This window comes from Sipha flava, unplaced genomic scaffold, assembly GCF_003268045.1.
Source record: "Sipha flava isolate LNK unplaced genomic scaffold, YSA_version1 65_pilon_pilon, whole genome shotgun sequence".
Taxonomy (NCBI): domain Eukaryota; kingdom Metazoa; phylum Arthropoda; class Insecta; order Hemiptera; family Aphididae; genus Sipha; species Sipha flava.
The window spans coordinates 1117977-1145216 of NW_020273605.1; the positions used below are offsets into that span (position 1 = coordinate 1117977).

At 31.1% G+C, this 27240-nt stretch overlaps 2 protein-coding genes across 2 annotated transcripts; both read right to left on the bottom strand.

The window, feature by feature from the left end:
- Positions 1-5269: 5269 nt before the first annotated feature.
- Positions 5270-8549, bottom strand: LOC112691687 (phenoloxidase-activating factor 2-like). The gene is made up of 7 exons (XM_025566042.1): positions 8024-8549; positions 7601-7804; positions 7318-7460; positions 7083-7233; positions 6130-6398; positions 5655-5812; positions 5270-5526 (listed from the first exon to the last, which is right to left on the bottom strand). Exons 1-7 carry the CDS (start codon positions 8221-8223, stop codon positions 5332-5334), a joined length of 1320 nt encoding a protein of 439 aa, XP_025421827.1. The 5' UTR covers positions 8224-8549; the 3' UTR covers positions 5270-5331.
- A 6808-nt stretch (positions 8550-15357) lies between these two features.
- On the bottom strand, positions 15358-17462 carry LOC112691609. Its single transcript, XM_025565920.1, has 2 exons — positions 16996-17462; positions 15358-15745 (listed from the first exon to the last, which is right to left on the bottom strand). Exons 1-2 carry the CDS (start codon positions 17460-17462, stop codon positions 15463-15465), a joined length of 750 nt encoding a protein of 249 aa, XP_025421705.1. The 3' UTR covers positions 15358-15462.
- Positions 17463-27240: the final 9778 nt, after the last annotated feature.

Genomic DNA, 27240 nt, shown 5'->3' on the forward strand with positions numbered 1-27240 from the left:
GACAAGAAATTCAGACATTTGTTGATTAGTTGATTTTCGATCCTGATATTTTTGATCATGGGTATCTCAACGAATATTTCTTTTAATGACTTCTTACCTAACATACCGTAAATAATTTTGAACCCCCTCCCACTTGGACGATTCCTGTGCACGGGTCTATTACGCACCAGTAAACATTGTGTATAAATACATCTAATTTAAAACAATCGCGTTCGGAAAAAAAGATTAATCTCTTTCAAAACCCAGACATTGGACCATAGTATAAGTAATTATTGAGTTGAAAAAAATGTCTTTACAAGTATAAAATTTGAATTCACACATTTCTCGTTTCTATTATTAATCACGCATTAATCATGCATTTAAAATGTATCATAATATCTATGGTATGGCATATTTGGGCCCGTATTATATGTATATAATTCCAATTGAATATCAAAGTACCTGTATACATGTATAGCACATTAAGTTATCACAAAGTTCAACTTAATACGGGTACCAATTATCAATTTATTTATTAGAATTTGCAAGCATATTCACGGAACCAGTAATTCACGAACGATCGTGAATATGGTATATAGCTTCGAATTTCGAGAATCCGGAAGTTGATGACTTTTATATTTTTTCTTTTTGAAATATCTTAGACACTTGGACGATATTTTTCGAGCTATAAGAATGTATCATAAACATTCGAATTTAATTTGCCTATTTTTATATGCACTCTTTAGTTTCTAATTTTTAGAAATTCAAGTAAATTTAGAAATTATACATTGGAAATGAAAAAAACCCTCATTTAAAATAAGTTTTGTTATAACACTTAACAGTGTAATAGATAAATAAATAATTTAAGCAATTTTTAGGGTGCTCATATAAGTTTTTGATACAATTATTTGTATCTTATGCCATAAATAGGTACCTACATTTATTTAAGGACTCAACAAGGTGTTAAAAATGTATTCATCAAATCACATTATTCAGTGTATTATTTTAAGAGTTAATTTTAAAATAATCCTTGCAAAATCCAGTTTTATTAAATTATTCAGTTCTCTAATTAATCAAAATTAGAGTCTAATTCATCTACTTTATCGGTTTATTTTATTCATTTACGAAGGCATTTAAAATATTTATTATAAAGTAAAACAAAATTTTACACATGATTTAGATTTAAAAAATAAAAGTTTATATTTTAAACACCAGATAAAAGTAATTTATTATTATTTTTTCTTTAAGTTATCATTTAATAGTTATTATAGTAAAAATAAGCTTATCTTCTGTATAATTAGTTTTTTACAATTCTAATAATAAAAATAAATAAATATTTTTGGAATTTTACAGCAAAATATATTTTTATTAAATTAAATAAATTCTTAAAAATTAGACAGCTTAAAATATTAGTTTTTTCATTTTTATAACGTACTTAAAATTATACAAGGTGAGCTTCAATCCAAATGCATGACCTTCTGGCTTAGTAAGCTACATACTTACCTTTTTAATAGATACTTTGCATAATTTCTTTAATATCAAAATATATATATAATATATATAATTTCAAATAAATATTTCATTTTTTTAATGGATTACAACGTTAAGATGTTATCTACATTAATGTGGAATTCACAAATTCAAGTAATGTAATAAATTAAAGTATCTTCAAGATGTAAAGATAAATTGTAGTCAAGAATCCTATTGATCTTAATGTCGAACTTACAGGTTATTCCACTTAAATGAGGTTAATAAACTCAAATCGTTTAAGTATTATTTTACCTACTTACATATTATTAGTAAGTAAGTATAAATTGTGTTGATAATTGTATTTATTTTATAATAAATATTATTATTTATATTTTATAATTATTATAATTGTGTTATATTGTGATTCAAATTTGAATATTATATACATAAATATATGTGGGGATAATAGTGCATAATACTTTTTATGCTATTTTACTTCCAAAAACGTGATTATTGAAAATTTCTAAGAAAATATAAATTTCCACGATTTACCCTGATTTAAAAATGATAAGTGTTATTTTATTTTATATATAAAGAAAACTTATTATTTATTACAGAAATGTATAAACATTACTAAAGTTTTAAAAGCAAATTGATTACAGAACTATATTTTACATGTGGTAATATTTCATAACTAGTTTTATACTTATTTTTGTTTTTTAGAATATAATAAAATATAATTTCTCTTATGTTAATTGAAATCGAAAACTATTTGACAGTTCATAAAAAATAATTTTTTTTTATAAATTTATATTCAAATGTGAAGGTTTTATGTTCAATAAAAAAAAAAAAAAAAAACACTATAGAGGCAAATAACCAAAAAGTAACTAGAAACGAAATTATACATATTTCATTATTGAATATTAGTTTTTTAACATTTTTAATACCTACTAAAAATATAATAAAAATTAAGATGAAATATATAGGTATTTTTAAATCATAAATTATATACGTGGTAGCACAACAACATCAATAATATGTAAACAACTACTAATGCTTTAATTATACTTACAAGATATATTCAAAGTGTGATTCATTCTAGTCCATATTATTTCACTAACGAGTAAACAACAAATAAAATGATTCTCTATTAATAAAAATGTATTATTTAAAAATAATTTCATTAATAGTGTATTTAATTATTTCTAGTTAAAGCATTTTCAAATCATCCCTAAACATGTTTCGATCAAACAAATTACACAAAACGATATCTAACTATCTAACTGGGCCAGGTTATTTATCAAATGTTTAAAAGTTACAAGTAAACTGTAATATGTTACTTAAGGGCTAAAAGGCAAAAAATTTGTAACAAAATTATTCATACTTAATAGGTACTTAATTCGCTATGAAGAAAATTTACGACTTAATAAAGTATGTAAATAAGTATAAAATTAGAACAAAATCAAGAAAAAAATAAAATATTGTGTGAAATATATCAATTAAGGCAAATATTATTTTAGTGCATAATATATCTTTGGTTATCTCACATTTTACAATACCGGTTATGAAAATTTCAAAAAACATTTAATGTTTTTTCATATTACGTTTCACTTGAATTTCAGGATATTGTGGTTTAAATTATTATTTTCTGTTGTACAGTCATCGTCACCTTACGTTAAAAAAAAACTAACTTATAAAACGATAAATTTGATAAAATTAGAAATTATTTTCATACACTATACATGTCGATATATCAACTATTTAGTTATCATGACTTCCCTGATTACTAAACCGATTTAATTCGCTATTAGCGATGGACCGATATCGTATATTTCACTGATTACTATCGATGGTTCGATGACATATTGGTATTTTTACAAATACTATGATTTTGTTGAAAATTAATATTTTTTGAACATTCAGAAATTTCAATGCATTTCTATTCGGTTGCAGTTAACAATCACATTAATCGATTTACCGATGACAAGCAGCTAGATAAATTTTACGTACACCTATATCAGTTATATTATTAAGTAACTTAATTTGTTGTTTGAAAATGTAACGAGACTTTTTTCTTTTATGTCACTCGGCGATGAAATAGTGAATATTTATAGATCACATATTGTAAACTATTTACAGTTTTAAATATTCTACAAGTGTTTAGAAAACCCATAGTATATTGTACTTGAACGAAACTACTCTTTGTGGTAATTATGCATCTCGTAAAGTGTACCTTTATAAATTAAATTATACCTTTGAGATGCCATATAATAATGAAATAAATTTTTAAACGTGAAGACCAAGGACACATCAAATTTATGACGTTAACATTCCGAAAATAATTTTCCCCCTTTCCTTGATAATAATTATGGACTTGTAGTCCAATAATACAAAACGAGTTTTTAAGTAATAGATACTTATTTCAAGGTTATTAGATTTCTGCTATGTTAAATCTAAATACGTTAAATGCTATCAGCCCGATAGCATGATTTATATATAATTATTAAAATTGCATACTGGCAAATCATTTTTGTACATAATTTGATGGCCAGTGATAGATAGTGGGGGGACGAAATCTTTTGTTATAGTCAACAGACCAAATAATGTTCGCAAACTAATCCGTAGTAAATCCTTAAATATTAAATTATTGATGTTTTTTTTTTTATATATATATACTTACAGTAAGTGACCAATAAGGATATCTTTCCGCATTGTATACAATAGCCTCTTAAATACATAACATAATATAAACAAAAATAGTTCATAAAATAATTCATTATTAGTAACTCAAACTATACAATTTCACTTAAAATTAGTAGACATTTTCCAAACAAGCAATTCAAAAATAAATTCTGACCAAAATGTTACCATATATTTTATGCAATATATGTCCTCATTGAATTTCTAATGTCTTTTCTAGTACATCATCAAATCGAATACTTAGAGTTTATATTCAACGATTTAACTGATTTTATGTGCACCGTAAATCAATGCGTAAACTATTGTCCTTTTTATATGTAATCATACATTGAAGTGATGCAAAACTGTTCCAAATATAAAGACTCCAAGATTTTAAATTAATTTGTTTTATATTATTATATCTCATTTCTAATCCATATATTACTCATTTCAAAAATATCTAAGAATAATTTTAAGCTCAAAAGCTTACTTAAAGTTGTAAACAAAATCCTTTAATCAAATTTCTCAAGTATATTTCCTCCACCAGACGAAATCGCTTGTTATTTTAAATAATAATTTTGGTATTAGAGATTTTTTTTTTGTATAATATTCAAGTATTGCAGTTAATAACATTTTCAGGATCTTATTTAGGTATTTTGAGGCTCTTAGAAAAATAAAAATGTGGCATTTTACGCTGATTTTCTTTTTTAAAAATATTTTATTTTAATAATATTCATTTAATAACATAAAAGTTGTATTTTAAAAATAAAAAAGGTCCATAAAAATCCAAGGCCCTTTAATAACAGTGGACATAGGCAGTTAGCTATCCTGCCTAATAGTAAATATAGTCCTGGTGACCTCTCGAATTAAGATGCATAAAAAAATTTATTTTTTTTGTCCAAACAATAATTATTTTTTGTATTTCTATTGTTTAAACTTTAAACACTCCAATAAAAATTAATTCATTTTTATATCTAGCATAAAATACGTATACATGCTATTCATTAATATTAATAATAACAATACATTTTTAAATATTAAAAATCTAAAATATTGTAAATATATCTATAACTTGTATAATAAAAAAATTCTAATGTTATTTTAAAGCGTTCCAATAAATATTATTTATTACAAATAATATTTCTAATTAATAATAAAATATAAAATTAATAACTGTTTTCGTGGTCGTAAAAACGTGATATTTTATATATTTGATCGTGACAATAATTCAACCTTCTTGTTAATCCATTGAGAATTGGCTAATACCGAAGAATACACTCCTGGTACGTTTTCGTCACCACATCCAATACCCCAAGAAACAATACCAACTTGAATGTATTTTTTACCATTGTATGAATCTTCTTTGGCAGCGCATACCAATGGTCCACCTCCGTCACCCTGCACAAAGAAACGAGTACATATATAGTCACTAAATATATAAGCTGCGAGCATTAGCTATAAACCATAGCAATACTTATACAACGTGCATGGAATTATCATTAACTGAATAAAACTGTTTCTCTTACATGACACACGTCTCGACCTTTTTCACCACCGGCGCATATGAAACTTTCGTGTAAACGGAAATGTTCACCAAGACGTGTTTTTCGTAATCTTTGCTGACAAACGTCATTCGGCACAAGGGATAGTTCTACTTTCTTGAGCACACTTTGACCGTATTTATCTATTGCAATACAAATAATGAATCAAATTTAGCCGATCAAAAATATCGCTGATCGTATTATAATGTTTTTTTTTTAAAAGTGCAACACAGACATTTTTTCCAATTTAAATGTCTTCCGAATTCGCCAATATATTTTATGTGCAAAAAATGATTGGTACGTACTCCCGGATTAATTATACGATATAATTATCAAATTTTCAGTGATTAAAATGTGACTATTAAACGAAATTGTTGAAAAAAAATTATGAAGATTTCACAAGACATTAAAGTTTATAAAGTGAATTGAAATGTTTTAATTTTTAACTGTTCATACTAACCGCCAAATTTATTTTTTCCCCACCCTGTTACTATACACGAATTAGGATCATATTTTGTTCTGGAGTCTGCAGGAATGCATATAGTATTGACATGTTCGCGTTTATCATACTCAGAATAGAGCTTGAGTAACGCAACGTCATCGGACATGGATCCGTTATTATGGTTTTGATGAACAACTATTTCCGAAACGCCAATGTTTTCTTCTTTGTCTCTAACTGCTGTGTCCCATACGCCAACTTTCACTTGTAATAAGTTTGGATTTATGCCTCTATGTTAGTGGGAAAAAAAAACAATTAAACGAACGTATCGCATCAAATATCAAGTATTTGACATAAATGGTAAAATTGAAGAATTCGAATTTTTTTTTAAATATTAAAATTTGTTAGTGTCTATGCGCATAGATTAAATATAATTGTATATTTGATATATGTTAGGCACTTTAGCGATTATATGATTCTTGGTTTCGTTTTAAATTATTGATTTGTTTTCATAGCCGTAGTGAAAAGTTATTTTTTTTTTTTTAAATTATAAAACGGTAACCAATTACTGAGTTTTGATTGACAATTTATTTTTATTTCGAAAAATAGTATATCTATATTCTCCGAGTTCATCATAAACAATTATCGTAATAGGAAGTTAAAAAAACAATTCCTCTAGATTATTTTAATGAAATAATGAATATTACCTTACATTTCAAAGTACAAATTGTTAATAATGGAATATGTTTTCATTTAAGTTACAAATTAAATTTATTAGGTAGGTGGTTATTTTTAAATTATGTATAATAATTCAACAATACGGCATTACACATATGCAATACGATTAAGACCAATAGTTATCAATTTAATTTTATCAAAAATCTGTATTCGTATAATATAATACACTGGTTGTTCGCGTAAATTGAATAGAAAAACACAATTGAAAAAAAGACAAGATATTTTGCCGTTTCTACCTGACACAGTGAGCGGCTGTCAAAACGATTCTTGGATGAATTAATGAACCACCACAGATAAACTCATTATCTCCGATTGACAAAACAGACGTCTTGTCGGAGTTTGTTTTTGAAATAATAACCATCCATGGAAATTGACCGAAGTACGTTTCTTGAAAAAATATTAGAAACATACAGTATTATAATCTAGGTTAAGTGAAAAAATTACAAAAATATAATTAATTATTAAATATACCATCACGTGATTTTCCGTTAAAATTTGATTCTGGAGATGATATACCAATACCACATTGATTATAATGGTGCATATTACCAACATCAGTAATTCCCGATATTACTTGATTCCAATTGCAACACACTTGGTTTTGACTACAAGAGCTAAGGACACAAAAAAATGTTTCATTATGATCTATGTGTATTAGTAAAACATTTTGATTCTGGATATTTTAAGCAAACAATGAATGCGACTTAAATATATATTATGGTATATCAATAGGTTTTTTTGGAAATCATCATACTTCAAATATTCGTTACTGCCAGAATCCGAGCATTGATTTTTCGACACACATGTACATTGTTGTTGATTAGTGTCCTGCTTCTGAGTAGTTGAATCAATTGAAGTATCCGTTATTTCAGATGATATCTCAATCGGAGCGTTTGAAACTGGTGATTCATTTTGTATTCGACAACATACAAAATTATCTTCGCAACCTGAAGAGGACCTGCGCGGATAAAAATTCTATACTACCTTAGTGCTATATTTTCAGAGCTTTTTTTTTTATTAAATATAAGTGTGTTTTTAAAAAACATAAGTCTTATTGAAAATATGAGACAATTTTTTTTTCCTAGCGAATATTTTGAATGGAAAAAGTTTGGAAACCGCTGATATAGTAAATGTACACACACACACACACACACCATATAATAGCTGTATAACCTACCCTGAAGGGATTATCACTGTGTCAGTCACTTCGCAAGAATAGAATATCACGCACTGGCACGACTGGCCGTTGATGGATATCACCGGGGAGTCACCGTTGGCAATCTGTGCGGCAGCGAACGGTCCGATTGCGAACCCTGCGACGACCACGACGATCGAAAGGATCGTTCTTAGATTTTGAGTGCGAAGACCGTACGCCATAGTGAAAGGAATATAGGATGGGATTGCAGGAACGTTGCCGTAACGGATTCTGAGAAAATTCCAGCTTATAGTTATAAGAGTAATATTATAATTTCTACCCGAAACAAAATAGATAGATGTACAGAAAGAGAAAGAGAGAGAGGGAGAAGGAGGGAAGGAAAAAAGGGAGAGAAAAGCGAAAATCAGGTGAGTTATAAAAGTCTAAAAGCGACTGCGATCGTCGGTTTACCAAATGCGTGCGGTCAGACGGTCGCCGCCCCGAGAAACACACTGTAATGTTGCGGACTCGTGGAGAAGTGTGCTCGCGTCCGCACTACGTATACCACCACGAAAACGATGTTTACGCTCGTTAGACATCGTTGCGATCGTGTATCAATGTTGCCTCCATCGAAAACCGCTTTTGAAGACGTCCGTGAATCATGTGTGTAAGTGTATGTGTGTGTGTGTGTGTGTGTGTGTGTGTGTGTGTGTATGCGCGAGTGTGCGTGTGAGTTCGCGATATTAATCACTACATATTAATTATTTATGATATTACGCTAGTGGTTTCAGAATCATACAGGTTTCAAAACGTTTACGTTTATAATAACATACAATTATTTAAATGTATTACGTTTTGCTGCACGTCAAACGATGTACCTCACGGTTTATTTTATTTATTGGCGTATTATATACGTATATTAATAACATCTACCCGATAAAACGCTTCCATAAAAAGTTCGGAGCTAATAATTTTTTCCAATCGTATTCGGATGCGAAACCGTATAATATACACGAAAGTTGCGTGACGAATATGGATTAAAAGCGGTCAATTTTAAAGTATTAAAGGGGTGATGGGTACTTCGAACGAATTTACCATACGTTTTCATTTTTTCTAACGATCAGTCAACAATTTAATATGTATTTCTAACAAATGTCCAATATTAATAAAAGCAGAGGCGTGTCAAAGCGGTTACTTAGGGGGAGTCACCCCTAAGAAAACATTTGAGTGGTAAATAGAGAGTTGATATAAGACTATTAATAACATTTTTTTATGCTATAAATTATTATTAAGTATATTAAGCTAGATCAGATACTAGTTGTTCAGTTAATACTTACTTGTAGAAGTTAAGATGTTATATTAAATATAAATAGAGAGACATTATCAATTTTCAAAAGGTGGATGGGTACCAAACATCCGTATTTGCCCATTGCGAATAAACCTGTCACAACGCCACTGATACATGAACCGTATAGTGATTTCGTCACCGTGTTATTGTGTTTTTAAAAATGTAAACTTGCGCATTATTAATTATTTTTATTGTGTTTGAAATGAAATATATTATCTACATACCGGTTTCCACGCCTTGGCAATACTAATTATTACCATTAGAAAAATTGTCAAGTTCAAACTTTTGAACGAACTTAAATAGTTCATGCGGGCGATTCGTAAAAATGTGTTATAGTTGGTTGAAGGTTAATTTGATAGCGCAATTTATAATATTATCATATTAATTTATTACTATAAAATTATTATAATGCTGTACTCATTACCCTCATGTTTACTAATATTGAAAAATAAGCGAACACCTTATAGCACGTCGAGATAATAAAAGAGATACCTAAATATGGCTTCATTATTGTTGATGGACAGATTAATATTTGTTAAAAACGACAGATTACCTTATCAGATACTCATAAGTTGTGGATCATTTAAGCCAATTATAAGAAGACTATAATCATTCATTAGATATTGGTTTAAAAAAATAAAAGATGAATACTAGTATGACACAGTACAAATTACGTTTTAAAGTTGATATTTTTAAGTACTATTATCCATCATTATTAAGGCATTAACCATAAAAGTAGATGTTCAGTAGGCCTCGATTTTGCTATTTTATTTGTTATTATAATTTTAACAATAGATTAAGAAAATTACGTAAATAACTATAAACAACTAATTTATTTGGTCGTCAGCATTTTGAAATTTGTTAATGTTTTCTATGAATTTGAAACTTGTCTCGAAAGGTAATATTATTTGTATTGATTTATTTGGTTCTTCGTATAAAATTTAAAATATATATATTCGTTTAAAATTTAATAAAGTTATAAATTCTCATTTTAAATTGCATCATAACTATTCCGTGCGTCAAAATTATTCCAAACAACAACATTCGTTTTTTATTTTAAATTTAGAACTGAAAAAAAATTACATTTAAAAGAACTATTAAGACAAAAGAAAGAACAAGTTGGTTTTAGTAATAAAAAATTAACAAATTATCATCTTAAACCCAACGGGCTTACAAAAATAAATGTGTGTAGTTGTTCTCGAACTCGATTCATTTCCATTCGTCTACGAAGTGGTTCAAAGTGAACGATCGCGTGGCATACTTCACACCATAAACATTTATGGTTATTTACAGACATACAGAAATAGGCAACTAATATTGGGTCTCGGGGACCAAAGGTGAACATACCTATAAAAACCAAATTACTAAACTAGTATTATTATAGACTATAATTAATAATGCTGTTATTATTAAATTATTACCAACACATAATTAACACATAGTTACACGGCACTTATGTTCTTCAATACCAAGATAAATTATTTGTTTTGATCAGATATTTATAGTTTTACATTATTAAATATTCATACACATTTACAATTTTCAATACTATTGTAGAACTTTAGAATAAAATTACCACAATGTAAAAATTAGGTTAATTTCATCGAACATTATTATTCATTACACAATGTCTTGTGGTTATAGGAAGTGAAAATTAAAAATAAATATATTTGCCGGTTGGCAGACTTTATTAAAGGGTAATCCGCACGGGGTCAATGGCAATGCTCGCCCGTTTTCAACACTGTAGTTTTGTTCGTCATTTACCTTCGCCCAGAGTATACGTGGATCCACAGCATTTTGACCAATTACTCGTGAAATAAATCCATAGAGCACGACAAAAATAAAACGAACTTTATAAGAAAAAAGTTACTTGAAATCGCGCGATTCCCATACGGAAAATTGGGTTGCCGCTTAATGCGTAGAGCAGTAACGATGAACAACTGCAGCTTAAGTATTAAAAATTGTAAACTGAATAAATTCTCATTTGTTTACATAAGTATAACAAATGTAAAATAAAATGTATGTTAACATTTACGTGTGAGTTCTCGGGAACCTATTATTAATGTTCCCAGTGATAAAGTGAACAAGGTCAAAACAAAAACTCGTCACTGACCATCAAATGATTTCGTAGAGCGATCGTTTGAATAATCATTAGAATAATTTAAAGTAATCGTTAGAACGATTACATTTAGTAAACAAAAACTGAGCACAGCAGTTTTTTTCTGTATTGATAAATATTCAAAAATACAAGTCAAAATATAGTATTTTTTTTTAAATAACAATAGAAATTACAAAAATGAAATGAGATCTTACATTAAAAATGTCATTAAAAAAGAAACCTAAGAGTAAAACGATTTGATGATGAAATCCTCCAATATTATTGTTTTACTTCAGCAGAAAATTAATTTAAAATCAATATATTTTATTTAATATTGGATAATGCAATTAAAATAACGTTTAATCAATTTAATCGACATAGGTATTCAAAATATTTGTAGTTATTCCACCGAATTCTTTGATTAATTTCACTGACGAAAAAACATTTTACTCTGCTAATAAATCGGTAGAATATTACGATTCTAATTTATCTAACGTTTTTGTTGATCAAATGTAATATTCTCTGAAATATGTATGTTATCACTGACGCTCCCCATAACAGTAACGTTTATTTTCCAAATGAGAATTAGTAAAAAATTATTTACGATGCATAACGTATGAAGAAAATGATTAAACGGACTTGTAGTTCTATCGGTTGAAAACGTTCGAGTACATCAGTTAAATTGAACAAAAATAATGAAAAATCGTTCAGAAAAAAAAAACGCGCTAACGAAATTGCAATTGAATATAATATGTATAAGTAATTTAAATTTAAACATAAACGTTTAGTAGCTATCGAATCGCATGAAATTTCATTAATTTGGCATAAAAACAGTCTTTAAATTTGAATCGGTGTATCTGCCATGTCTTATTTTAGCAGGCAGTACGACCCGAATTGGATTGTAGGAAAAATCAAAAGAGCAGTTTATGAATATGGGCATCTTACAAAAATATAATTTTCTTTATAGAATGATTGAATTTCTTACTGAGCATTTGAAATTTGTGTAATTTATTAATCTAACCTAGTACCTAATAAGTAATAATAATATAAGTTTACAATCTTTGCTACTTCGATAATTGATTTATCTATGAAATTTAAATTTAAATAGTGATATATGTATAATGAAAAAGATCCGTATTTTTTTTTAATATTTTACCACGCGATGGTCAAAATTCTAAAATATCAATATACAATTTATTTGGGAGAGAGTAAGTATTATAATCCAAATAAATTTAATACAATAAACTTTTCATTGTGTTTGGGTAGTAGATAAAAATACTTAGAATAAGCCCTGGTACCTGCATTCATATCGTTTGGAATCGGAAGCCGAAAAGCCCCTTTTTTAACCTTTGCTTACCTTTTCCCGTCTTTGATAATGAAACTAGACTGTAAAACCTTTTAACGAAAAAACATACACACAATATGCGCGTTTTTTAAGTTTATTTATAACTATCGTTGAAAACGTTAAATTTTATTCCGTCTAGCACGGGGTTAGATAGAGATATTTCGCTGTACTGTACAGTTGAGCCAGTGGCGTAATTTGGATGGTAAATAACCAGTGGAGGCTCGTGGCTTGGACAACATGACGATCTCACACCCCTTGCTATTATTTGTGAAAAGAAGAAAATTAATTATAATTGTAACGGTATATCCATTAATAATTTATAAAATTATTTAACATTTAAAATACTAAAATGGTGATTTTCTTGATTTTCACTGAAGTAAGGAAAAGTGGAGGGCTCTAGACAAGTATAACTCATTTCGGTGTGGTTAAAAAAAAAAATTTCTTGAGCCATTTTAGTTATCATAAACCTATAGAAAATATTACATAAATTCACTAAGTGAAATGATTTATTATCATTGCAGTGTTTCATTTGAATGGGATCCATAAGTCAACACTATATTATTTACAATAAGAGTACAGTTATTCAATTTTTTTATCTATGAATGTCAGTTCCACCACGTTAAATAATAATAACATAATTTACAATAAAAATGATTTATCAAAATAAAATATTTACTTTGTACTTGTATTTGAATATCAAATATTCCAAATGGTTATAGACAGACACCATTTGATTTCCAAGTTCGTGATGGTGGGTGATCGATACTTCAACCGCTACATCCAGGACTTTATTTACTTACTTTTAGACTGTATACAAGTCAGCTAACCTTAGCTAGCCTTAGCAATCCTTCTCATTAGCTCTTAGTAATTTTTTTTTCTTCTTTACTATACGATTTTGCTTCTATTGTTCGTTTCTTTGATTATGTGTTTTTCAAAAGTAAATTGTGCTAATAATTCGATATTTTAAAATATTATAGGTAATGGTTTATTTTGAATAAATATCTACGTAAGTAGATATTATTTGTGGTTACTAATTTTTTCAAACTCGATACTTGCAAGTATTTAAAAAAACATGTATATCCGTTAAAAAGATTAAATTTAATTTATGTGAAATATGTTGTTTTTTTTTGCTCACAAATACGATGTACGATTTATATCTACTAAATGTATATAGAATGTATATGTAAATAACTTGTCTAATAAATATCCTCGATAAAATACTAATAATTAATAAATACTCGCTTAGGATATTTATTAAATGGGTCGTTAAATAATTTATTTTATTTTTCTTTTAATTTATTTTCTCCGTCTAAATATACTGTTTATCAAATAACAAATATATCATTAAATTCGACAAATCACTGACCATACCAATAATTCTTGTTTATCCTGTTAATCTTACATTATTCTGTAATAAAATAATTTTACTAAAAATAAATAATTTCATATATATACAATATATACATGTAATACATATAATGATATATCAGTAATTTTATTCAAACCAATTTTTATTAGGTAAAAAACAATTTTTTATAACAGCTCATCTAAGGATGATTCATAAATTAGGTGGACCGAATCACTTCCGGGAAAATGAAATATCAAATGATTTAATCTAGATTCTTCTACAAAAGTTCTTAAATGGTTCTTAATTAATTTCAGATAATAGTACTTCTAGTTGACTCACAATATTAACATTAGTGATCGTAGAGTCTTGCTTGTTGATTGGGATGAACATATTCACAAAACATTTTGATAAAAAAAAGACGTCGACTTTTGAATTAGTCAACATCTTTCTTACAAATTATCTCTAATAAAACAAATGTATCTTCAGATTTAATTTCTCTTCTGTTGTAAACATAAAAAATAAATTTCAGAAGTAGGATTATCGTTGTTTATGCAAACGATTTTAAGCAATTCTACGATGACGACGTAAAAAAAAAATTATTTTTCAGAATAAACATTATATTTTTAAATATAATTACACCATTCTACCATTCTCATGTTTACGATAGTCCATATTTTCTAAAAAAGAAATCATATAATCATATGATTTTATAGAACAAACCAATAACATCTAATAAAGTAATATATGTTACGTTTTTATGTTGAATAAATGAAAAATTAGAAAAAGTTAAAACCTTTAAAATTTTAAACATAATACATTAATTCTCACAGCAAAACCAATAGAAATTAAGTATTTTGTTGGTGAGAAAATTTTGTTTCATATTTTTTATCGAATTTTCTTTTTCACATCAATGTATTTATTATTATTATATCGTAATATTCAAGGGTGTTGGTAAAGATTATTTATGGGGACGGTTAGATATACTTAGGTAAAAATTATTTTCATTATTACCTATTAATTTATTAGCTGGAATTTTGACAATAGAAAGTGTTGAAATCCAACCCTCTTACCAACGCCACTACCGATATTGTTATAATGATCATAACTCGTGTATCAATTTCTTTCTTAACCGATTTTCTTAATTAATCATAATTTTCAAAAAGATAATGTTTTTATAAGTAAAACATCTCCTCGTAAAATGTTATGCTGAATGGAACACTTATACGCAACGGGTTAGACACAATTAGTATTATTTATTTAAAAACGTTTTAAACAAAGAATCGCACGTATTCGTAATAGTTAAAAATAGCACACAAAACCCGTATATAATGCGCTTACGGGTTTATGAAGTGTTGAATATAAAAACAAAAACAGCAGGACCAGAAGTCGCACTGAGCCATCGAACCAGCTCGAATTCATCGGACGTAGTATGGGTCACAGTCAATCGGACCAAAAGCTCGTTTTCGTACGCATCTGCGCAACACGTGTACTGCAAGGGATCTGTTGGATTGATATTTCGAATAGTCAGTTTCATTGAACGGTCCGGTTCCGTACCATTCTCCGCAGACGTGCTGAACATAAAGTATCCGTTAAAGATCTTGTACACTTCTTCTTTATCTTCCGACCTGTGCGAATTTAAAAAAGAAAGAAGCTCGTTTCGTTAAATTGTAAGATGTTAATAAATGCTGCTAGTGTTCATAAAAGCAGTGGCAAATTACCTATGCAATTTTATTTTTCAAGTGTATATTATATTTATTTATACATCTATTAATATTATACGGTTTGTTTCAGCTATGAGTATACACCTTAAAGCAGAATATTTGTCTGAAATTGCATTGATAAATAAAATTTAAAAATCAAACCAGTAGTTAGTTATTTGGATTTAAATTTTAGGCGAAAAGTTATGGACATCTCGCAAGATAATGGTGCACTACTGCGCTCTTTTCATCTCAAAATATTATTATCTCGGTTTAATTTATTTTACGCCAACAAACATTAAATTCTTTTTAGAAATTTCGGAAAAATATTCTGTTTCGAAACACCAAGCTCAAAACATATACCGTCTTGTTCATACAGGTAAACGTTCGTAAAGTGACTCGAGAGAGTCCGCACGTGTTGACTTACAACATGGCGATTCAATAGAACCTATTTCGTTTTGTCGCATATCAATATTAGAACGAGATCACATTGTTAGCGTTATCAAACCTAACGGAGTGTTTTTGGCGATAATTTTCTTACGATTCTTACGAGCGCGTAAAATGATTAAAAAAATACAAACACTAGCGAACGAGTCGACCGACTGTAATATTAAAAGCTGTAACCGCATGAAATCGATTTCAACGAACGCGGAATGGCCGTGTTACGTGGTTTGTAGTCGGTAAAACGGAGCCTGCACGCGAAGCAGTGTTTCGCGGTCATAGGCACAACTAGAGCTTACATTTTTTTGGGGGGGAGGGAAGCTATAAGTACAGAGACGGAACGCCGTAAACTGCGCCCATGTTTATTAATTTCCTTACAGACAACATTCATCACCGATCACTGCCGTTGGTTTGGTAGAGATTTTGCCAAGAAGACTAGAATGAAGACGAGAATTTTCGCGTAAACCGAATTTTGATTTCCCGCGCACCCAAGAAAAGCGAAATTCGTAACACACCGAACAACAAAAGTCCAGCCCCGAAAATCATAATTTCACGCCGCGTCTAGATCGCAGGCGATTAGATCTGGTCTCGTTTCCGAACTCGGAAACGCCGGAACTCGGGGATAGAGAGTGGTGGACATAAACCGTTTTCAAGAGGCGTCGAGTCTCACCCACCCGTCCCGAGTTACGGTTCGATGTTGGCCGCGCGCGACGTAGCCCCGGGGGGCGTGCACTCACGTGATCGGCAGCCGGATGACCATCTCGTCGTGCTCGCTGTGTTCGGCCGGCGGCGGCGTGCGCACGTCGTGCTCGGCCTCGTAATGCTCGACCACAGTGTCTATGCGGTCGGCGCGGCCGCAGCCGGTCAACGGGCACGTATACGCGTTCCTGGTGCACCCGTCGCGGTAGTGGTCGCGCAACTGCTGCACGTCGAACCAGCGGCCGTCGCACGTCTCGCCGTCGCCACCCCGGCCGCCGAACGCCGCGGCGTACTTGCACTTGAGCAGCAGCGCGGACACCAGCGCGTCGAACACGTAATGCGCGTTGGACACGTACCGCTGCGTGCACAGGCACGTGCGCAGATACGCCGAGCACGGCCGGCACCCCACGTGGCCGCTCTCGCACAACCGGTACGGCGGCAGCGCCTGCGAGCCGCACGTGAAGCACGCCACCAAATGGTTGATGTCCGGGCAGATGTAATCCATGGCCACGGCTATTCGGGTTCGGCTCCCGTGCGTTCTGTTCGCGTTCCGTTCGCGTTCCGTTCGGTGTCCTCCGGTCACCCGCTACCGCTACTGCTCGTCGCCGACCGACCGCGTTCACTATACCTACTTCTACCGCTTTATTTAACACTTCTACTGCTATCGCCGCTACTGCTCTTAACTAATTCTATGGGTATTCACTAATTCTAATGCTAATATTAATTCTCTCGGTTTTTTTTACAAACGGCTCGACAACGCTCGTCCGGCAAAACCTTCGTCGTCGATATTGCAACAATAAAACCGTCGTGTTGTCCCGGGGGACCCGGTCGCGATCGCAACGGGCGATATAGTTCCCATCGTTACGCGTCGCCGTTACTGTCTCGGACCGGTGACATTTTACAGCGCTACGTTTTCGCCGCGCGTTCCGTTCGGGTACGGTACAACGACAGTCGAAGCGCAGCGCGGTAAGAAAAACGCGCGTCGTTTCGGAAACCGTCGCGCCGTGATGTCTTTACCGCGCGACGAGGACTTGCCGTTCGTACGCATCAAAATCGGTGATGAGCTGGCGCAACGGAATGTTATTATTTTTCACTCAAAACGTAATCGAAATTGTTGGTGTAACTTGTTAACACGTCAATCGTTTCTAACCATAGGTTTTTCAAGCGAAAACTGTCAAATGCTCGACGAAGATGTTTTAGATTGTTTTTTTTTTTTTGATCTATATTGATTACGGGGACAAGACAATAGATTCTTACTCGCGGAGCGAAACGAAAGTAGCAAATTCTGGGGAGATGGATATTTTGTAAAATGAAACCAGCATTCGAGGAGCCGAATAATATTCCACGACGTATATCATACGCCGTAGAATTTCGGTTCAAATCATTAACATTACGACAGTATGACAAAATAAACGTTCATGTGTTTTTCTAAGTCTACAACGCGCGGTAAAATGTCGCGTGATAAAACACGTGTATGCGCGTCCACGTCGTAAGGGATCTTCGAAGGGACTCCGGTCGGTTACAACCAAATTGGTATCCGGTCGCTGTACTGCGAAATATAACGTGGTCACCGGAACACATGTGTACGTACGTGGATTTTACGAGTAGGAAAAAAAAATAAAATTTTCGCGCATGTCCGCTACATTGATTGAGCGGTAACGAAATCTTAGGCCTTCTACACACGGAGCTACTCATTTGAATCTAAATACTGACACGAATCACTAACTAGTCCCTGTAGAGTCACTACCAATGTTATTCAATGGAACACAACAGACGGCGCTACTAGTTTCTAACCAGTTACTAACGCGTTAGTGATAAGTTCTGAGTGATTCAACTGTCGAGTCACTTTTGAGTTTTCTCACTTTAATATTTTGTTGCTCAACGAAGCTTTTTTTGTTTTACCTATTGTAAAAATTTGTTATTTGTGTAAAAATGAACGAACAAAAGATCGGTGATGAAAATTTTTTTCGAGGTATGGATGAACCCAAAACCTTCTATTTTTTTGATTTCTTCTGTAATAGTAGTATGCTGTTATTACTTCTTCATCACTAGAATCACTGTCAACATCCATGGTGTAGCAAAAAGATGACGAAAAACGTCCTTCATCCATAGTCACTCAGAACAAACTACAGATTTCGATCACGAGTAGGTATGTTATGAGTAGCCTCGTGTATGGGTCTGAGTCACTAATGCGTTAGTAACCGATTAGTAATTTCAATCACAAAACAGTTTAGTTTTTTTTAAATAGCTCCGTGTGTAGAAGGTCTTAGGCCCTAGTGCGATCATGCAACACCAACCCGACCTCTACGAGAAACTCTCCTCGAACTGTTTTTCTGTGCACCGCATAATATTAATCGACAATTTTGTCTCATATGATGATGAATATGGTTCGGTGGTTGTTACTTACAGATGTACCGTAAGCAATGTTGGAACCGATTGTTGGGTACCCAGTTTTAGGATCCGAGCCGGGGAGTTACCTCGCCCATTGATTGCAACACGCAAAGGACACAGCGAACACCAATTACCAACGTGTTTGAAAAGTACCGCGGCAAATAACAACGATTGACGGTTGACCAATTCTTTGCAACCGCTGCACCGCAAACGATAAACGCTCAATCACACAGGGACGTATTTAGACTTACTTCTAGGGGAAGGGGACTCAAATATTTTCTTTAATTCAAGCTCAAAATTTACATGTAAAATCTTTGGTAACATTTAAATCAGGTAAATCCTTAATATTTGTGGTTTTTTTTTTTTTTTTTAATCTAATACCGGATCCACTTAAAATCGACTTTTGTGTAGTTCTTTTTAACACCTGTGTTTTGAAAGTTACGCTTGTGTTTTATTTGATTTTTCACTAAACATGGATACTAAGTAACATTATAAAATGATTCACATTAAAAAAAAATTGAAATGTGTATCTCACATATGATCGATTCCTTAAATACGGATTCAGGAGGGTCGCTCCCTTCGCCCCCACTAATATACGTCCCTGCAAGCACATTAGTAGTCTATTCGCTGTTCGTGCCGCAACGGCTGCGTGATTGGGTCGACTTCATTTCCAGGCGAAATCGGTTAATCGACGAGCGACACGTGATCACTGATCCACCTGCGGACTGCGGTCAACAAAGCGGCGGTAACGTATTCGAGACAATTTTTCAGAGGGTAGATGGCAAAATCTATATATTCATTTTGACGTATTAGCATCAAAACGTTTGCTATGCTAAAAACATAAAATATTTTAATCGAGACGACTATCAAACAACAGAATAATAAAAATAAACCGTTAACACAGAATATTGACTGTTGATTATATCTGTAAATAATTGATTTTTCTTTGTTATCGATGATTATGACACAGAACGTGGTATTCGCGTTAGAAACGGTTTCATCATATTACTATTACTAAATATTTTCTATGTATGTATAGTACATAATTACTAATCACAAAATGAGGTACCGTATTTGGTTGGAACGCAAGATAGGCGAGTTGTCACAATAATGGAATCATAGCTTCCGCAAAATGTAAAAATAAAGTCTTGGGGAAATCGTGTTCGAATTCATATTTAATTTTCGTACTTGTTACATTTCATAGATAAATCGTATTTCAATTTTTATTTTAAAGGGTTTTTATAAAATTCTATATAAATAATAAAACACGGATTATCAAAAACAATCAATTTGATTGGAGGTAATCCAAAGCAAATTATTAATTTACAATAGGTACACAATTATTTTTATTTTTTTTTTCAAGGTTAGAATAAAGGATTCAATCATATATTAGGGTCACGCGATTCAACAATGTATTAAAACCCTTCAAAGACAACATACATAGATGATATGAAATTACAAAAAATCGTAATTGGTACACATTATCCATAGCAAAAAAAAAAAAAAATGTATGTATACATAAAAAATTTATAGAAAATTAATAATATAATATGAATGATTTTGACGAATTCTAAATTATCTAAATAGTATTGCGTGCAATGTTGTCGTTGCAAGTGTAATGGATCCTATATGAAAATAAATAGATTTTTTTTTTTTATAAACAATAAAAAACAATTTCTGATCAATAATAGTTTAGAAACAACTGTTTGTCCTTAAATGTATTTGAATTTATTAATGATAAAACGCTTCCGCTCGAATTATTTGTTGTTTTTCATAAGATTATTCACTATTATTTGGCTCTTTTAGTTTTCGCTCTTTATATGGGACACCAAAATATACGTCAATATTTTCATAACCACGGTCGTTTTAGTTCTTGTCCATTTAAATTATATTTGAAATAGAAAAATAGAAATAGACAATTGTAAGATCGGTTTCGTTTTATATTAAAAAATTTCAATCATTACTGCACATCGTCTACATTACCGGCGAGCACCCACCGAACGCGATCATTTCTCTGCGGACGGCTGCGCAATCCGGCACCAATTTTGGATTTCGTAATAATGTATACTTTGCTTTTATTTGTTTTTTTTTTTTTTTTTGACGTTATGGTCTATAATCAGGCTTCGAATATTAACCCGCACCCGGGCAAACTTAAGTTTGGCCGCCCCTCGCATGTAAATACTACATCAATATTTTTCGTTTATTTTTACATAAGCAATGCTGAAGTGCGCTTAATCCTGAGTTCATTAAATTTATTTATGTAAAGTTAACAATTTGTATTTGTATTTGATCAATACATTTGTAGCCAAGTAAACCGATACTAGTTTAAATAAAACCGAAAACTTTGTTGGAGTCTTATTTTTTACTACATTTAATTCGATATGAGTAGGTACTAGAAATTGTAATATTTTTTATTTTATTAATAAAAAAATTATCCATACCTAGTACAAGAATGTTAAATGCCACCCTAGGCGTAGGCCTATGTCGCTTGCCCCTTGAGTCGGGCCTGCCTGCAATCCAGGGCTTACTTTAAGGTTTATTTAAGAAGTGCGCAAAACACAACCCCTTCCCCATACTCTCAAAAATATTACTCCCTGTGTATGATTATAATAAACCTCGCTGCGGTCGGGCAATATTATTGTGATAATAAAATAATAATAACAATCTTAATAAACCTAATCTGATGATTGACGGACCCTCTACCTGCACTCGGCCATTAAGTCGATAACTACAATTTATTGTTAACTACAATTATTGTTAGAAATTTTATTAATAGATAGTATTTACAGCTGTGCATTTTTCATTGAGAGTTACACAAAATATGTTCAAACGCACGTTAAAATAAGCTCTGCTGCAATCGACGCAGGGTACTGCACCGTGCTTGCGCTGCTGTTAAGGTATACTTACACCCGTGCGCTTTTTCTTGCGTCAGACGCAGACGTACCACGTTTCTAGCCGGGCGGCTACATTTCAGTGACGCGCACCACGATGGCACGATCTTCCGCGCTCGATGGGATTCCGTTCAACGCACCGTCGTTTTTTTTTTTTTCGTATTGACTTCGAACGATTAAATAACACTGACCAAAACCGCGGACAACATAGTCGATACGAAAAGCTTGGAAACTTTAAACAGGTGACATTAAAGAGCGAAACGAATCTACTGTAGCTGTAACACCTCGACGTTAATAACAACTTGATTTTAGCTCTCTCTCTCTTTACTTATACGAAAACGAGTGTTTTGTTTTACTGTTTCTGATTCGATCATTTTTAACGTTTAGTTAAGATTTGCTCCGGAAGATTTGCGTGATAAAATGTCTAAACAAAACATCTTCGTCTGGTGGCAAATTGTCTATAATTCTGAAATGTCGAGTTTTTTAATATTTTTCACCTCACAAAGAACGCTTCTTCCTACGTTTTTTGTTTGCAACACTCAAGTAAGTCTCACTGGCACCAAGAACCAACATTAAGCCCAGTACAATCCCAGCCGCAGATTCCCCCCCCCCCCCGACTCAAGTGCAGTTGGAATAAGAGAAAGAACTGTTGAACTTTTGGACGTGGTGACAGAGATAGAGTGAGAGAAAGAGAAACAGATGTCCTACACAGTGACCACTCGATTCCTTGCACCGTGCATCACAATTAATTCCAGTATTCTCGTATTCTATTACCTTCGTACGGGGAGTATAGACGACTCATTGGTCCTCAATATACTCACTCCACAATATTTAATTCGACCGTCCAACAATCATGACTGTAGACGGTTTTCATCTACCGGCGTTCACCCTATGCAAGTGTGATTGGTATTTCTGAACAGCAATAACTGTTAATTTAATAATAAGAGTGACAATGCACGACCATTAATGAACCAAAGTCATAATGATAGTCCAGGTGTGTCATCACGCGACAATTCATTGCAATGTCATGAAACGAAACATATGAATTGAAACGAACTAAAACGTACACAGGCGTTCTCGTATCATACCATTATAATAAACTAAACTACATCATAACAGTTAACCTAGTAAATTATTTTTAATATTTTAAATTCTTCAGATTTAGATCGTTTTACTATCTATAGTTCGGTAACGAGACTTCGTGTGGTACCCTATAGAGCTCGTAGCTTCATCGACACTTAGTTTTCGTCCGTCGTATAGTCAACAAGTACGAGAAGAGATGCACGAACTCGACGCATCTAATGGACGGCCCATGAAGACACATGGATACGTCGGGTAACGTATAATTTAGTTTGTTTTACTTTTAATCTGGCCGGTATTCTCATGCGTGAAATACATTTTGAATATATTAAACATTGTGACTGTCCACCGACGTATCGAGCATCCCCTCAGATGAGGTTGATTTTTTTTTATTATTTAAATCTTGTGCGCCATGAAGGTCATTCAGACGTTGATCATCGTTAAATTTCCTCGTTTTTATATTAATTTTATTCTGCTCAAGTATTTTAACGAAGAATTTAAATACCAAAATTTAAATTTTTCAAAACTGATCATATTTACTATAAATAAGATATTTTCTATACATCTTTCATTTTCATTATGTGTTTCCCGTTCCCCAACTAGACGTTAATGGTAAGACAAAACCCCGCGTGCTCCGACTAGTGCCTCAGCTGCGGGTTTGACCTCAGACACATAATGTCCCACAATAATCTGATGGCCACGAATGTGTGAAACGTTACATACCTATTATGCAAAATCATTGATTATTCAACAGCCGTGCCATCGGAAACGTATTTTAAATGCACGAAAATATGTTTAAATATTATAAACGTACCTACACAGCTCTTACAAACGAACATTTTATGGATACACGCCTAAATCATTGTAAAAAAATATATGTACAATATTGTGAACGTCACCAAATGGTTTAAAAATATATCCATGTACAACCGGTCTGTGTACAAGTCACGATTAAAGATATAGTAGATACTATCTATAGCCGAGGTGCAAGTAAACCACGAACTATTAAAATATTTTCTTAGTCAGTGAAGCAAAAAAATCACGTTTATCTTTTTTTACTCATTGTATATCAAAATTTTATAAATATTATTTACTAGGTAACGTTAATATGTCTTATTCAAAGTCCGTGTACCTATGTACCACGAGTCATACAATTTTTCAAGTATTTATTTATTTCCTGTTTACTAGTAATCTATATTACATCTATTATATTTCTATACTCTATCTTATCGATATAATAAATATGTCTATATATCATAAATATAACTTTTAAAATTTTGTTTTTTGCTCTCTATGCACTGGCCCGCCTAACCTGTACACAAACGGAAACCAATTCGGTTACTCCCAATCCGTTACCCGTATGTTTATATAATATTATAGGTACCTTATACTTGCTATGGCACCGCTAATCGCTAATTTAGGTTCTAATAACTTGTTAAAAAATACTATAAATGCGATCATTCTCGACTCTCAGGTGTCTTAAGTCATGGCTTCGTTCACTAACATGCACTCGAAGTATGGCTTCGTTCAAACATGGGAAAGGAACGCTTTGCTCAATATTCACAAGATTATATTCATAAATGTTGATAATATTATTTCTAAATTTGGAAAAATAAAACAAAGAAGATTAAACCTTGTTATTTAATTTTAAAATTTAACAATTTCATATAATCATAACGTTCTAATTTGAATTAATAATTTACTTTTATTATTTTGTAATAGTGTATTATCTTTTTGTACTTTTGAAAAAATGACCCCTCCCCCAATTTGAGTTCAAGATCCGCGCCTAAGTCTCAAGTATTATTATATTTTTAATGTACGACCGATTTCTAATTAAAAATCCATCATCAGGTATATACAAAAATCAATAAAATTTGCGACTCGATTTAATATGGTTACAAGGGTTGGAATATTTTGCAAACAAAATTTTTGAGAAAAAAAATTATTAAAACACACGTTTGATACGTTTATTAGTACCCGAATATATCGTTTGCTGTTTGCTAGATGCTTAAGCCGTATCACTCATTTTAAACTATTAGGTCATCATAATTTATTTGGGAGTATTAATTCATAAGAATTTCATTGTATTTACATGGTAGACCATAGTTAACAACCGTATACCGGTGTAATAATGTTATCAATTACAAAAGGTGTAAGGACGTAAATAATAACAATTATTATATGCGACGATAAATTGAACACACATTTTGTAGAAAAGACCATTATATATTTCTAAAAACAGCATTTTGTATAAATATGTAAATAAATTATAAAGTTAAAATACTTTACAATTTATCTGTAAAAACTATTTAAATTTATGTACATGAATAAAAACTTGATACAAGAACATTTTATAATTCGATTCTTATTTAATTATATTAGGTATATACATGGTGCATACATCTATATACATAGATATATTACGCATGTCGATGAAATACCGAGATGAAAATGAAATTATTTTTTTATTCAATGGGTTATGTAGTTACACAGATAAATAAGAACTTATCACATTAGTGTATAAGAAACATAAAATTAAAAAAAAAAAATTAAAATGTATAATATAATAAATATAATTATATTTTTTTTCATTTATTTGGCATTAAAAATAAATAAATTATAAATAAACAAATAACGAATGCACATCAGTCATCGCAAGAAATAAAATTGGCGATGTAATTTGCGTAAAAAATGACGGAAAAAAATGTAATTTGCGCCACGTCCAAAAAGATATTTATGTAATTTGCCACATAAATTTGTCAAAACTGGTTCATTATTTGGTCATAATACCAAGTATGTTCATTTTAATTTCTATTATAATCCGAGAAGTGTATAATAGTTAATAATATAATTAAAATTAGCATTTGCAAATTTGTGATAAAGTAATACAAATAATTGAAAATATTAGCTGAAACAAAATAATTTTTGTATCTATAAAAATCAATATATCTATATAATAAAATATGTGTTAACATAAATAAATTCCTTATAGTATAATTTGGTCGAGTAGGTGAAATTAGACATAATTATGTGGCGCAAATTAGATCCTGAGAAGATATAACGTGGCGCAAAATACATATGTAACATTTATTTGTAGATATTTATCTGTAGATGGCACAAATTACCATCGCCCTATGTAATATATACACTTAATTTAATATGTGTGTTAAATATTGTAAATATGGGTGTGAATAAATTTTTTAACTTATTTCATAAAATGTATCTTTATTTATATTTCTTATCAACAAAATGTAATCGATGGATATTTACTTTTAATTCGACCAAAAGTAAATTGAAAGTAAAGAGTAAGGATGAAAACATGTTTGAGGTGTCAAAGTTTACAAAAAAAATTATAATTTTTAAAAGAAAAAATTCAAATAAATATTTATTAACTATCAAAATCGCGTTAAACGTAATTTAGTATTGTAATGTATTTTAATACATATATATATATGCATGTGGCATGTCTCAAGTTTTGTAAAAGCATGATATGAACATAACAGTAGAAACAAAACGCGATAAAAAATAGAAGATGTATAGTGACAGCGCCATATAATGAATTATATATTATATAACGATAACTTATGAAATTTATTATTATCGAATTAATGGACGGGGAAAACAGGACAGATTTTAATACTTCGATTGACATAAAACGATACGAAATCGCACGAGAAAATTATTAAAACCATAAGTACTATTAGGAGGCAATCAACTTAAAGAGTACAAAAATCAATTATTGTTATCCTCTTTGTCCAGTTCAATGTCGATAGACGCGACTACAGCGTTATTAATGAATTACGTGTGATACTGATGCCTAGATAATACGTTTATAACAACGATTAAAACATAAAATATTAAAAATAAAAAAATTCAATTTGAACACACATGAAGAGTAATAACAGTTTAAAATAATTATTA